The 12,334-nt window shown below is 44.6% G+C and overlaps 2 protein-coding genes across 2 annotated transcripts; one reads left to right on the top strand and one right to left on the bottom strand.

The window, feature by feature from the left end:
- Window positions 1-1,103: 1,103 nt before the first annotated feature.
- LOC119287906 (mitochondrial metalloendopeptidase OMA1-like) lies at window positions 1,104-4,920 on the top strand. Its single transcript, XM_037567526.1, has 4 exons — window positions 1,104-2,112; window positions 2,200-2,288; window positions 2,873-3,083; window positions 4,512-4,920. Exons 1-4 carry the CDS (start codon window positions 1,777-1,779, stop codon window positions 4,533-4,535), a joined length of 660 nt encoding a protein of 219 aa, XP_037423423.1. The 5' UTR covers window positions 1,104-1,776; the 3' UTR covers window positions 4,536-4,920.
- Window positions 4,921-6,032: 1,112 nt separating this feature from the next.
- Window positions 6,033-9,724, bottom strand: LOC119287905 (transcription initiation factor TFIID subunit 14b-like). The gene is made up of 7 exons (XM_037567525.1): window positions 9,427-9,724; window positions 7,965-8,047; window positions 7,599-7,820; window positions 7,335-7,522; window positions 7,130-7,254; window positions 6,574-6,652; window positions 6,033-6,466 (listed from the first exon to the last, which is right to left on the bottom strand). Exons 1-7 carry the CDS (start codon window positions 9,622-9,624, stop codon window positions 6,438-6,440), a joined length of 924 nt encoding a protein of 307 aa, XP_037423422.1. The 5' UTR covers window positions 9,625-9,724; the 3' UTR covers window positions 6,033-6,437.
- Between the last annotated feature and the right edge of the window lie 2,610 nt (window positions 9,725-12,334).

Genomic DNA, 12,334 nt, shown 5'->3' with positions numbered 1-12,334 from the left:
GGTTGAGACTGGGAAAAAAAAAAGGGCCTTACACAGGTATAGTGCTACACTGTTAATCTATAGCTTGTTTGAACAGAGAATGCATATAAAACATCCGAACCGGTGCTTACCTGCAACGCATGCATTACTCATTACTAGTTCATCATGTCGAAGGCAAAGAAATCCGGGCTGATCCTGCGCATTCAAGGGTACATAATAGTGCGGTGACGGTAGATTTGTTGTTCATTCACGGTAACTTGTGTTGAGAACTTATCACTTGTAGGACCCAAATGCCGAGGCCATGCCTTACCACCTCCATGTCATGATTCTCGAAATAGGCTTTCGCCCCCTCTTTATTATAAATAAAGGCAAAAACGGCTGATCCGATACGTAGTGGTGAGGAAACCCTCAAACAATCTTTTTACATTTCATTAACATTTTCTAAAATCATCATGAACAATCTTTTTAATGTTTTTTTAAATGGTATGAACATATATTTTGAATGGTGCAAATATTTTTTTAAATCCCATGAAAATTTTTTAATGTGCGATGAAGATTTTTAACTACACTATAAACATTTTTTAAGATGCATGATAAACATTAAAAAGTACACTGAATATTTCTTAATGCATGACAGATATTTCCTAATATTCTGTGAACAGTTTCCAACTAAACTACAAAAAAATTAAATACAACCCAGAATTATTTCTGAATGCACCATGATTTTTGGAAAAAACAAAACATTTCTAATGCACGAAGAATAGTTCTTAAATACACAATATGTTTTTACAAATGTGTGAAGAACTTTTAGAAAATACGTTTTCGCATTTTAAATTAAATTTTTTATTTAAAAAATCTATCATGTGTCTCTAATATATATTCTACTAGTATATATCCTTTTTGAGGGGTGCAAGAAAAATCAATCAACTAATAAAAAAATAAAGGAAAACCGTTGCCTAAACGTCCCTCCTATTGGGCTGGCCCGTGTGCTGGTGCGACTAGCGAGAAATAGTAGCGCCCTTGATCCGTTCTGGCGGCTCGATCCAGGAACTGCTCTCCCCTGCGCCCCGTGCGGCCCGGCGACGACTGGCGGCTCCCCCGCCGGTTGCCGCACCGCCGCCGCCGCCAGGGCTCCCGCCCGCCCCCTTGCCCCTCAGCACCGCCGCCGCCGCAGCCCTCCCATCCGCCCCACTGCTCCGCTCCGCATCCGCGCCAGCCGCCGGGGAACGCCAAATCGCGGAGATGAACAAGGCCGCCGCTTTCCGCCTCCGCCTCCTGCGGCGCTCGCTGTTCCGTGGGGAAATCTCATCTCAGCCCACCGCGCTTGCCGCACCGGCGCCCCTCCTCCATCGGCGCCACTACACCTTCCCATGGCGTGCGGCGGAGGAGGCGCCGGGCACGACCCAACGCCGTCTGTTCCACGGCATCATCAAGCAGAGCGGTCGACCGCCTGCATTGGCGCAGGCGGCGCTGCTCCATCGACGCCACCACACCACCCCATGGCGTGGGGAGGTCTCGGCCCCAACCCAGGGACGCCTGCCCCGCAGCAGCATCAAGCACTACTTCAGCGCTTCGGCCCGATGGGTGAGCCCCTTTTGGTGGTGGTGCAAGGTCGCCGCAGCGGTAGCTTGCATCAACGTCGTGTATTCAGTTGTCTACCACACCTAACTAGTCCGCGTACCATACACAAGCCGCGTCCCCTTTTTTCGCCTTGAGACCGTGCCGTATACCAATCGGAACCACTATGTCATTCGCTCTCCCCAAGACGACCGCGAATATGGCGAGTCCTGCTTTTCTATGTTCAAGAGGAACTACCCATCCACGTTCATTAGCCCGCTCCACCCAGACAGTGTCCGTGTCAATCTTATCGCGGCGCAACTTCTCCCCGCTGTTCAGCGCGGCCTTGACATCAAGAAGAGGCATGCAATTGAGAGCAAGAAACAGGGCAGCAAGTCATGCGGATCGCAGCCACAGATAGCGCACCTTGACGGGCTCGACTGGGAGGTGTTTGTTATGAAAAACGATGGGCATGCCGGTGCAGTGTCGTGGTCCAATGGCAAGATTTTAGTGTTCACTGGATTGCTCAATCGTTTGGAGACGGATGCTGAAATTGCTGCTGTTCTTGCGCATGAGGTAGGTCTCCTCGATCAATGGATTCATGTGTGCTTTCGGGTCTTTTTTCGGTGTATTTAAGCTGCCATTGTTGCCTCCTTTCTGTAGATTGCGCACCTGGTTGCCAGGCACTGGTCGGAGTTAATCATCTACAAGAAGTGGTGTCCTTATCCCCTCAAGGTGTACTTCGTAAGAAGGTATATTCAATTATGTATTTCAGATTGTTGGTGGTGATTCCCATTGGCAGATGTAGTGTGGGGTACCCTGGGTGCCATGGCATCCCCAAAGAAAATTCAGTTGACATAGTAGTTCATATGCAGTGATAGCCCTTAAAGAAGTTCATGTTAACTTTGAAAGCTCGAAAATCATTCATCCAAGTCTAGATTATTTACTCTTGCTATCAACACAAATGCCCAAGCCTAACTAGCCAAAACCACTCATACAAATCTAATTCTGCATGTGATGCAATCAAGGATTTATATGATCGGTAATGTCTTTCTAAGGCAAGTAGCGATCGATTGAGTAAGTTTTAGCTTTTTGGCCATCTACATCAGAGCATAAGCTACTGGTCTTGTCCCGATGGGAACTTGCTGGTTAGCCAAACTCTATGTTATGCTATGCTCAGTAGACTATCCTGAAGTTCAACGTATGCCCTTCATGGGAGTCATCTCTGAATTAATTTACTTGGTCTACAGTTCTCTATCCTGTTTTACGTTATCTCTTCTATGTGAATATTTCATGATAGAAGTGCTCCTCAATCCTCATGATGTTTCCTATGTAGGCTGGAGATAGAGGCAGATCGCATGGGAATGCTGATAATGGCTGCTGCTGGTTTCGATCCACGCATAGCCCCTGTGGCTGCTGAGAAGCTAGTAGGGAATGACATATATCATCCTTCGGGGAAGAAAAGAGCACGGCTTTTATCTAGGGCAAAGGTCATGGATGAGGCACTGGAATTATATAGAGAAGTTATGTCGGCCAAGGCACCAGAGGTTAGTTCATGCTGTCTTAGCCTCAGTTCATCTGAGTACGAATAGACCCTGATTCCCAGAGCAGGGGTTTAGTTGCGTCATTGGTGATTTAATAGAAAAAATGATCCATTTCTGTTATTACTATCTGTGTGAGAGCAGCTTCTTGATCCATCGTCACCTTTGTATGAGGAAACTACATGATTGCTTAAATATGATATGCTCCAGTCTTTACTCTGGTTATGAACCTTCCACTCTAATTGCTATCTTTGTCATACTAAGATGCTGCTTTTTGCACTACAAGGACTTTGTTGGTTAGTTTACCTTTGTTGGTGGGTGTTCAAAATAAATTTCCCTGTGCATCAAGCTAAGATCTTTGTCATACTAAGATGCTGCTTTTTGCACTACAAGGACTTTGTTGGTTAGTTTACCTTTGTTGGTGGGTGTTCAAAATAAATTTCCCTGTGCATCAAGCTATTACGCATGTATGCTGGTATGTGCCCCCTAGAGCTGTTATCCTGAGATCTAATCCTGCGCAAACATCGTTTCCATTTGTTTATCATCCTTTCGATATTCTTGCCCTACAAGTATGTTGTAAGTTGATCTTTGTTTCACATTTCATTAGGCTTCTGAAAGCTAGCCAAACACTAGCAATGGAAAATTGAGTATTATCCATCCTTCAATTGCTACAAGATAACACTTTATTTTACATTGCTAGTGCCAGAACTATGATCAAATGGACAATATAAGCACAAGAATTTGACTAATCACTATAAGGGCAAATAATCAATTGGAATAGGTATGAGAACAGACGTCAAGTATAGGACAACCACATAGATTTGCATGAAGCAACACTCACAACTAGGGACTCAGGCAAATCTGTAGATGTTTTGTTACCGATGCTGGATTACACTTCATATAGGGTTTGTAAAACTACCGCGCAAGTAACCAGGAACTAGCAGGGAAGAGTCATGCCTGCATGCATGTTGGGATGTCCACAAAAAATGTATGGCAAATCATTTTGTACTGTTGGGATGACATAATTGCTTATCTAGTAGCCATAGTTTTAAAAATTAGTGCGCTATCTCGGCGCTATAGCGTTTGGATGGGCATCACGCTAAGCCGCTTAGCACCATTTAGCGCGCTATAGCACTGATTTAGCGTGGTAACGCTTCGGTCGCTATTTGCCATAGCCCGCTATTTAAAACTTTGATAGTAGGCTGGCATACAAGCACAGTGGAAAACAAAGTAAGAACTATCACTATACCATTGTGTTGTCATGCAAAATTTATTCAGAAACACACCCTTCCTTGTTCTGTTTCAGTTCTGCAAATTGTCTTTGTTTCGATGTGTTAATCCTATAGGCTTCAAGAAAACACTTAAAAGTTTGGAAGAGACTAGAGTTTTTTCCCTCTTGAATTTTCTGACCAAATGTACTGCTTGCTTCTGCAGACTCATTCTGCTACAGGTGCATAGCTCAGTGGGGTCAAGATTGTGTGTGGCGAGCAAGCATCAAGAACGTTTGTCCTCTATGAGGTGCCTCCAATAGGCAATTGCAATAGCAGCTGGATTGTCCAGAACTATTTTACACACATTTGGTTTGCCCGGTTACAATTTATTACCGTCTTGCAACGCAAGGTGCGATAGAACACGTGCCCTTCCATGTTTTATCCCACTAAATCCTGTAGCGAAGAAGGCATTGCAAGTCTGCTTAGTTCAATGTGCTGTTGAGAAGTGAAATTGGTTCTTGAGCCCACCCAGCCACAAAATTTTCGTCTCTGTACCTGCATCCGGCAGTTGGATGTTTCACAAAGTATTCATCACTGTACCTGCATTCGGCAGTTGCATGTTTCACTATTCAGCATTCTGGTTACAAACTAGAACCTGTTCAAGCATGAACGAGCATCGGTCTCGCTCTTATTATGGCGCAGAAATCTTGCAGATGCGCACGAGTTGACAGGACGTATTGTGTTAATTTGGTGGGCTGTTGTTTACTTCTCTGTTCACGGTTTTAGAAGCGGTTTCAGATGTAGAAAAGCCTTTTTATTTTCTTGTACCATGATGCTGGTAAATTTTGTTGTGTTGAGAATATATTTTCCATAGGACAAAATTTGTCGGCCATGGCTACTACTCCCTCCGTTCCTAAATATAAGACTTTGTAGAGATTCCAATACGGACTATCTACGGAGCAAAATGAGTGAATCTACACTCTAAATCCGTTTATATACATCCATATGTAATCCATATTGATATCGCTAAAAAGTCTTGTATTTAGAAACGGAGGGAGTATCTACCAAGCGAGTGGAAATCCTGTTGGTGATGTAGGTTCTCAAGAGTTGGGAGGGACCAGTGAGGATGATTTTAACCCAATGCTGATGACATTTATGATCCATGGTCTATGTTCATGCTTCTACAAGGTTGCACCCATGTTTGATAATGCTCTAATGGTAGAGCAACTAGCTTTTTTCTTAGCACAATAGGTACAGCAAGTAGCTGAAAAGTTAAAATAGGGAGAGCTGTGTTGAGGTCCATCGTGCAGGAAATAATCACAGTGAGACGATTTGCAACCCACGGAACACGCTATTTTGGGCCATGTTTTGCATTTCCGGATCTTTTGGCTGCCTCTTGGTCAATGAAAGATGAATGCTACTAGTTCTCAGACCTTATGCAAGCTTGCAATGGGATCATTGAAATTTTGTTTCGATTCATTTCAGCATTGCCCACAGGAGGCCAACATGGTGGCGCACAACATTGCAAGACACACTTTATTTGAATACGCTAATAAACGATGGAACTCTTTTGAAGTACTCCCTCCGTTCGGAATTACTTGTCGCAGAAATGGATGTATCTAGACGTATTTTAGTTCTAGATAAATCCATTTCCGAGACAAGTAATTCCGAACGGAGGGAGTAATAAAGTGTGCCGTATGGCATTCCCCTAAAAGAAACTTGTTAAGACTTGTTCAGCGCCAGATGTTCTAATATGTATATCCACTTCAACTAACGGTCAGACCAGCGTCTCTTCATTTAACTGTTAAATGATTTTGGAAATGAACACTTGCTGGTACTGACACAAAGCAAGGCGCATTCCACTATGTTAGCAAAATGGATTTTGCACCCCCTGTGCTATGCTTCTACTGGAACATAAAAGAATAGGAACAGAGAGGGTGATAACTTAAGGCAGGTACACAATATAGCATGCTCCCGTTGATTTCAAAATGCACAAAGGCGGTACAATCCATAGATTGCGCTTTATGCACACTGCCCAGCACTAAACATCAATTGCGAGCTTAAGACGTCAATGAAGACACATTCATCACATTCTGTTAGCGAGTTGTTGTCAGGTTTCAGCATCCTCCTTACAGCAGCTACCGTTCCATTAGCCATGCCCAAACTGTTGACCAGGACCTGGACATAAAACATTGTGAAGCTCGTCATCGATTCAAACCCTTCAGCGCACGATTTACAAATGTGGTCACTGCTAATCCGGAAAAAAAGGAGTTAACTTTACTGACCAGGGATGACTCTGGACTGCTGGGGCATTCCCTCTATCATACTTAGCTGCCTTCTCAGCTTAGCGATGTGAGCCTGCACCTGGAGGAACAAAAAGGGAACGATTCAAATCACAGGATGCTGTTTTCCATGACTAACTGTTCATGTCTACGCATATTCTATCAGGTTTGTATGTAAACCATTATATGCAACACCGTGTAACTAAACAAGCAAAATGGAATAAAAGACACCAGAACGGCCACGTGGTTTGAAGGTCCCAAACATTCCTAGTGTGACATCTCTATGGAAGTGACACCAAGAGCGAAATATTACCAGTGTTACGACAAGGATATGCATATTGGAACGAATAAATAATTCCTCTACTGGACACTGGGTTTTCTATTACTGGCACACAGCTTATCCTAAAACACATTCACTGACTGAAATTCATACGAGGAAACTCAATTTATAAGTCTCTACAGCAGTGAACCTTACATGTATGGCTAGAATATATCTGCATTGCCAACTATAATATACATCTCAGAAATAAGGACAAATGCTGGTAGCTGTAAATCTCACCTGCTGACGAGCAGCCGCCAGTTTTAATAGTTCATCAGCTTCAGAGAAGTTCGAGAACCACTGGCTCAAAGAATGATCCTTCGTGTCAAAACGCTTCTTATCATGTGGCATGAGTTCCATAGGGCCTAGATGATTTAAAGATTAAGATGCTACTTTATCATTTCCCACTACGAAAATACGAAGTACAAGCCAGCAAGCCACATACCTGGAGAAGAGAATGTCATACCAGGAGGTAGCCTGGGCACAGTAGCAGCAGGATGATTTTGGACTCTCAGGAAGAAGGCCTCAGTAGGCTCAGGGAAGACAACTTCATCATATGTTTCCACTACAACAGGTTTTTTTGTTGATTGAGGTCCGGCATCCTCTTCCGGATACAGCTTAAGTTGATGAAACCTGCACAGATTCTATCACCTACGTATTCGCTCCCAAAAAAAAAAAAATCTGTTAAGAAAAGAACTTCAGCACTTACAAGTCCAAACGCTTCTCACAGACATCACTGTGAAAATAAAGTGTTATTGCAATCTCAAACTCTCCCCATCCAGATTCGGACAACTCAAAAGGTGGTTGCTCTACAACTCTTGTTGGATTAGTGAAACTTGGGTGAAGCTGAAACACTACACGCTTAACTATGACACTCAAATCCTCATTTGTTGCAGAACGGATGTACACGGTCCATTTGTGAGAGTTGTACCTAGAAGGGAAAAACAGTTTTTCTTCAGATAATTTTCGCTACAGGCAAGAACATAAAAATATGACACTGTATTTACAGTTTGAAGTTGTAAAATTTTGATTCAAGGAATTAACAAAAATAAGTTTCTGTTAAGCAAATGCTTACTCGCTTGCTTTTTTGCCAAGCCAAAATGAAATCGTCCCATAGACAATTGGAAAACTGATTTCCACATCCTTGAGCTTCTTATTCTGTTCAAGGGATTTTGGCAATGGTTAATCAGAAAATCATTATAGATTACATATCAATAATGTCTAATCATCAAAATAACGATGGATGAAATGTGCAACATCCAATCATATTGTGTGATTAATCAAACATCATACTTGAGTCTCTAGAAAACTGGAAGATGCACTTTAACGAATGCTTAGTTCTTGCCCTGCTTTTCATGCATAGGAATAAGGTGATATTTTGTATTAGGACACCATACTGTAGGATAATCTGCCGTTGTTCTATGCAAGGAGATGGTAGCAATTAGCATGACACAAGAATTCTTTACCAAACACAAGTTACTCGCTCAGTGACATGCCAAACTATTCTAGAGCTTTTTGAAGTGGTCTTGCTAAGAGTTAATCAGAAAGTCATTACAGCTTGAAGGACAATAAGGTCTAGCATTTAACTATGAAAACCACAACGGATGAAATGTGCCAAAATTGAATCCTATCGTGTGAACCATCAAACATCATAGAGGAGCCTTTGCATAACTGTAAGATGTGCCCCGGTAAATGCTTAGTTCTTGACACACTCTTCATGCCTAGGAAGCAGGTAACCTTTATATTGGAGGCTAAGATGTTGTTCTACGCAAAGACATACTAGCAACTAGCATGACAAGAAGGATCCTCTGCCAAACAAAAGGCACTCACTTGGTTAAATGCCTAAATATTCCAGCCCATTCTCTCAACCCTCATCAACTTAAATCATGAGAATGAGCAGAACAAACCTACATGACAGCCCGGTTAAGAAAACGGCACACATTTATCAAACACACTATCAGATTACACAGCCCGAAACTTAGCGCAGCAGTTAAATAGAACTTTGTGTTGGATCCCGTTCTGGTCGTTTCTCAATTGCAGTAGCAAACATCCTAGCATCATTCATTTTGCAGTTTATTACTGACGGATGCCTAATGTCTTTGGATCAAGTAGGCCTGCACGCTCTGGTCAATTCTGCCTCTCATAAGCCATATTACTCATCAACTCAATTACAAGCACAGAGCAGAACATATCGAACGTTCCAAATGCAAGTCCATTTGCACACATTTGCCATCACTTCATGTAACGGCAAAGCTCAGCTATCAAACTATCAGGCGGCACAACTCGATGCAACTTCGGCGCAAGCAGTTCAATTCAATTTTCAAGCGCAACAATGAGCATTCTAGCACCCATTCAATTTTGGAGAACACTACTTATCGATGATGCAGCGTAATGCGCTAGATCCAACTTGGCCTAGCTACTTACTGGCACAGAACACGCCCCTCAAAACCCTAGCTCCCCAGCCCCCAATGCGGGGCAAGCACGCCGTACAGAAGCTACCGCGTATCGAATAGACGAGGTCGGCGAGGGAGGGGAACCTTCTTGTCGGTGTCCTCGGGGACGCGCGCCGGCTTGGAGCGGAGCGCCTTCTGCGCGGCGGTCAGCGCGGGCTCCCCCGCCGCGGCCGCAGGAGGCGAGTCCGATAGGATAATGGGAGCGGAAGCGGGAGCGGGAGTAGGCGCAGCCGTGGCCGTGGCCGCCGCGGGGGGCGGCGGCGAGGACGGCGGCTGCTCCATCGGCCGGCGAGGGTTTGGGGGTGGAGCTCGGGTCCGTCAGTCCGCCGCGGCGGTGGGGATGGACACGACGAGAAGGTGGTTTGGTTTGGTTCGGATCGGTCGGTCGGTCGGTCTGGTCGAGTTGGGTTCGGCACGCTGGGCGTTCTGGAGAAAAAAAGAACCTAGGATCGTACGGTTTTTTTTTTTTTTGAGACGATCCTAGGGATCGTACGTGGCGTGTTGGGCTGCGAAATGGGCAGTACACATAGGGGCTGTTTGGTTCCCAGCCACAATTTACCAAGCTAAAATTTAGCAGCCACAGTTTGCCAAGCATGTGTTTGGTTTTTGCCACACTTTGGCTTGCCACACTTTATTGCCCCTATGGCCCACTTGTCAAAGAGACAATTTTTTTGCCAACTTTTGTCAAAGTTTGGCGTCCAATTTCTTAGCCACACTTGTGTGGCTTGCCATAATTGTGTGGCTAGCCACACTTTGGCTTGGCCATACTAGTCTCCAACCAAACAGACCCATGGTTCGCACGGGCCCGGTGCATAGAGTGAGTTGCCTCGCTCGACTGGGCTTTGGTGTATCATTTATAGCCTATAGGCCCAGTAAGCATTAGCTCTTTCTCTGAAAAAATAGGGCCGTTGCTCAATTTTTTTTTGAAAAAATAGGGCAGGCAAATGCACTGAAACACATTGCCTCAAAAAAAATTGCACCGAAACACAATATAGGTTACTTCTGTTTCCTAAGGAAAAGGTTTATTTCTGTTTGTTTTTCTTTTGTAATAATAGCACCGATCCTCAGGCTTCTCTATTTTCTTTCTTTATGTCATAGCACAAACGCACATGCGCACATACATTAACCCCTATGAACCTTCTTGCATGATCAGCAACACCCACCAATCCCCACAACACGCAACGACCACCAACCCACTGCTACACCGCAAAAGAAATCCCCGGCGAGAGAATCCGTTGAAGACCACACGCACCACGAGAATCCAAGGAATCATCAAGCAGCTGCGGGCGCCTTTCCCGTGGCGTCACACTTCTTTATTTGGCTTCTGAGGGCCTCCTCCACAATCTTCTTTCCAGATCCAGGGCTAACCCTCTTCAAACGTGCGAGCAAGCTGTGAAGCTCAACCTGAAAGAGAATCTCATCGACCTTCTCACGCACAGTCATCACCTTTTCTGCGACCACGTGTGTGTCGGTAACCTCAACATCGGAACCTCCACGGTCCACAAAGTGGATCTATCTTGATAGTATACAGGTGTATGAGGTTCCGGATCTTGCATATGAAGGACCTTTTCCCGGATCCGCCTGACCGGGCGTGTGGGCATTTTCCCGGACCGCTCTATAATATAAGTTGTTATTACAACCAATGTACTCATATATTGGTTGTAATAACATTTTATATTATGCATTATGGGACGGATGGAGTAGCTTGTTAGGTTCAAGAGAGTTTAAGCCATGTATATATAATCACGAGAGACCAAGAACAGGAACCATGATGTTGATGTTAAGGGACGGATGATATGAGCAGGTCCTCAAGAGGTAAGCATGCATGATCATTAAGCTAGTAGTGCTAAAGAGATGCGCGAGCTTAAATTAAGGCGAAAGCGATGGTGTGTCATTGTCTTCAACCTGCATGTCTCTTTCCTGACTGAGAGGAAATGATAAAATTTTAAGGCAAGTAGATGGATGCATTGGTATGATCGAGTCTTGTACCAACCGCAGCCTAGCTAGAGGCCCTGTAGAACAAGAGATGTGACCACAGCATGTCTACACAAGGACAATAACATAGAGATAGAGGCTAGCTAGCTTGTCTGCTGGTGTAGCTCCTCAGACTGAAATTGCAACCCAAGCAAAGGCACCCTCTTCATACATAGCCCTCCCCCTAGCTAGCTAGCTACCATTCTTTCCTTGCCCCAAACAGTTTCTTCTCAAGTAAATCCAGGAGTGCCGGTGTAGGTGGTTGGTTACTACGATTGCAACTGGGCCGTATCCTTTTTGTTCGAATAATCGGATTCGGTGGCAGTATCTTCTGAAGAAAAGAACAGAGAGAAGAAGCGGTGATGTTTCCTTGCTTGGCAAACAACTCACGCAGGAAACAAAAGCAGATCGGCCGACTGATTGAAACATGGCACCAGCTAGCTAGCTTGATTGAACGTTTGATATGGTGGTATCTGGATGACTCGACGTAACGTTGACGTTGAGGGCTGGAATACGGAAACCATGCTGTTTGCCTCTGACGGAAAGCCGTGAGAGTGATAAATAGGATTCTTTTAGGACTGTCTCCAACTCCAAGGACTGTGTACGTACAATTGTAGTAGTACAGTACTAGTGTTAGTGTATAGTAGTACGTAGGAGAAAACTGCAAAGGTTCTCAAAAGTTGCACCCATTTTCGAACCACTTCCCTCCACTCCGCACAAACACAACAGGGTCTGGTCAGGTTACCAGTCCTGAATCATCAACAACACAAGTTAACAGTGGCCACAACCTTTGCCCTTTACGGCTTTACCCCACCCCCAACCCGAGAGAGAGTGTGAGAGAGGCAGTGGGATTCAAATGCCCGCCGTCTCTGGACTCTGGGTCCCACTCTGGGTCTCCTCGGGATCATAGGCAGGGACATATGCCCACCGTCGTAGATCACATCCTCCATGAACTGGTTGTAGTAGGGGCCGTCGACCGGTGGCGTTGGTGTTGGCATTCCGTCGAACAAGACGCGGG

The sequence above is a fragment of the Triticum dicoccoides genome, chromosome 4A, assembly GCF_002162155.2.
Source record: "Triticum dicoccoides isolate Atlit2015 ecotype Zavitan chromosome 4A, WEW_v2.0, whole genome shotgun sequence".
NCBI lineage: Eukaryota > Viridiplantae > Streptophyta > Magnoliopsida > Poales > Poaceae > Triticum > Triticum dicoccoides.
Note: the sequence above shows the minus strand (reverse complement) of the source record. Positions and strands in the feature narration are given on the sequence as shown.

Bases quoted from the DNA above. Each gene is read 5' to 3' on its own strand.
- LOC119287906 (XM_037567526.1), top strand. From the start codon at position 1,777: ATGTTCAAGAGGAACTACCCATCCACGTTCATTAGCCCGCTCCACCCA. The intron at 2,289-2,872 runs GTATATTCAATT...TTTCCTATGTAG, and splicing joins AAGGTGTACTTCGTAAGAAG to GCTGGAGATAGAGGCAGATC. The intron at 3,084-4,511 runs GTTAGTTCATGC...TTGCTTCTGCAG, and splicing joins TGTCGGCCAAGGCACCAGAG to ACTCATTCTGCTACAGGTGC.
- LOC119287905 (XM_037567525.1), bottom strand. From the start codon at position 9,624: ATGGAGCAGCCGCCGTCCTCGCCGCCGCCCCCCGCGGCGGCCACGGCC. The intron at 8,048-9,426 runs GTTCCCCTCCCT...TCCCTTGAACAG, and splicing joins CCGAGGACACCGACAAGAAG to AATAAGAAGCTCAAGGATGT. The intron at 7,523-7,598 runs GTAAGTGCTGAA...GAATCTGTGCAG, and splicing joins TGTGAGAAGCGTTTGGACTT to GTTTCATCAACTTAAGCTGT.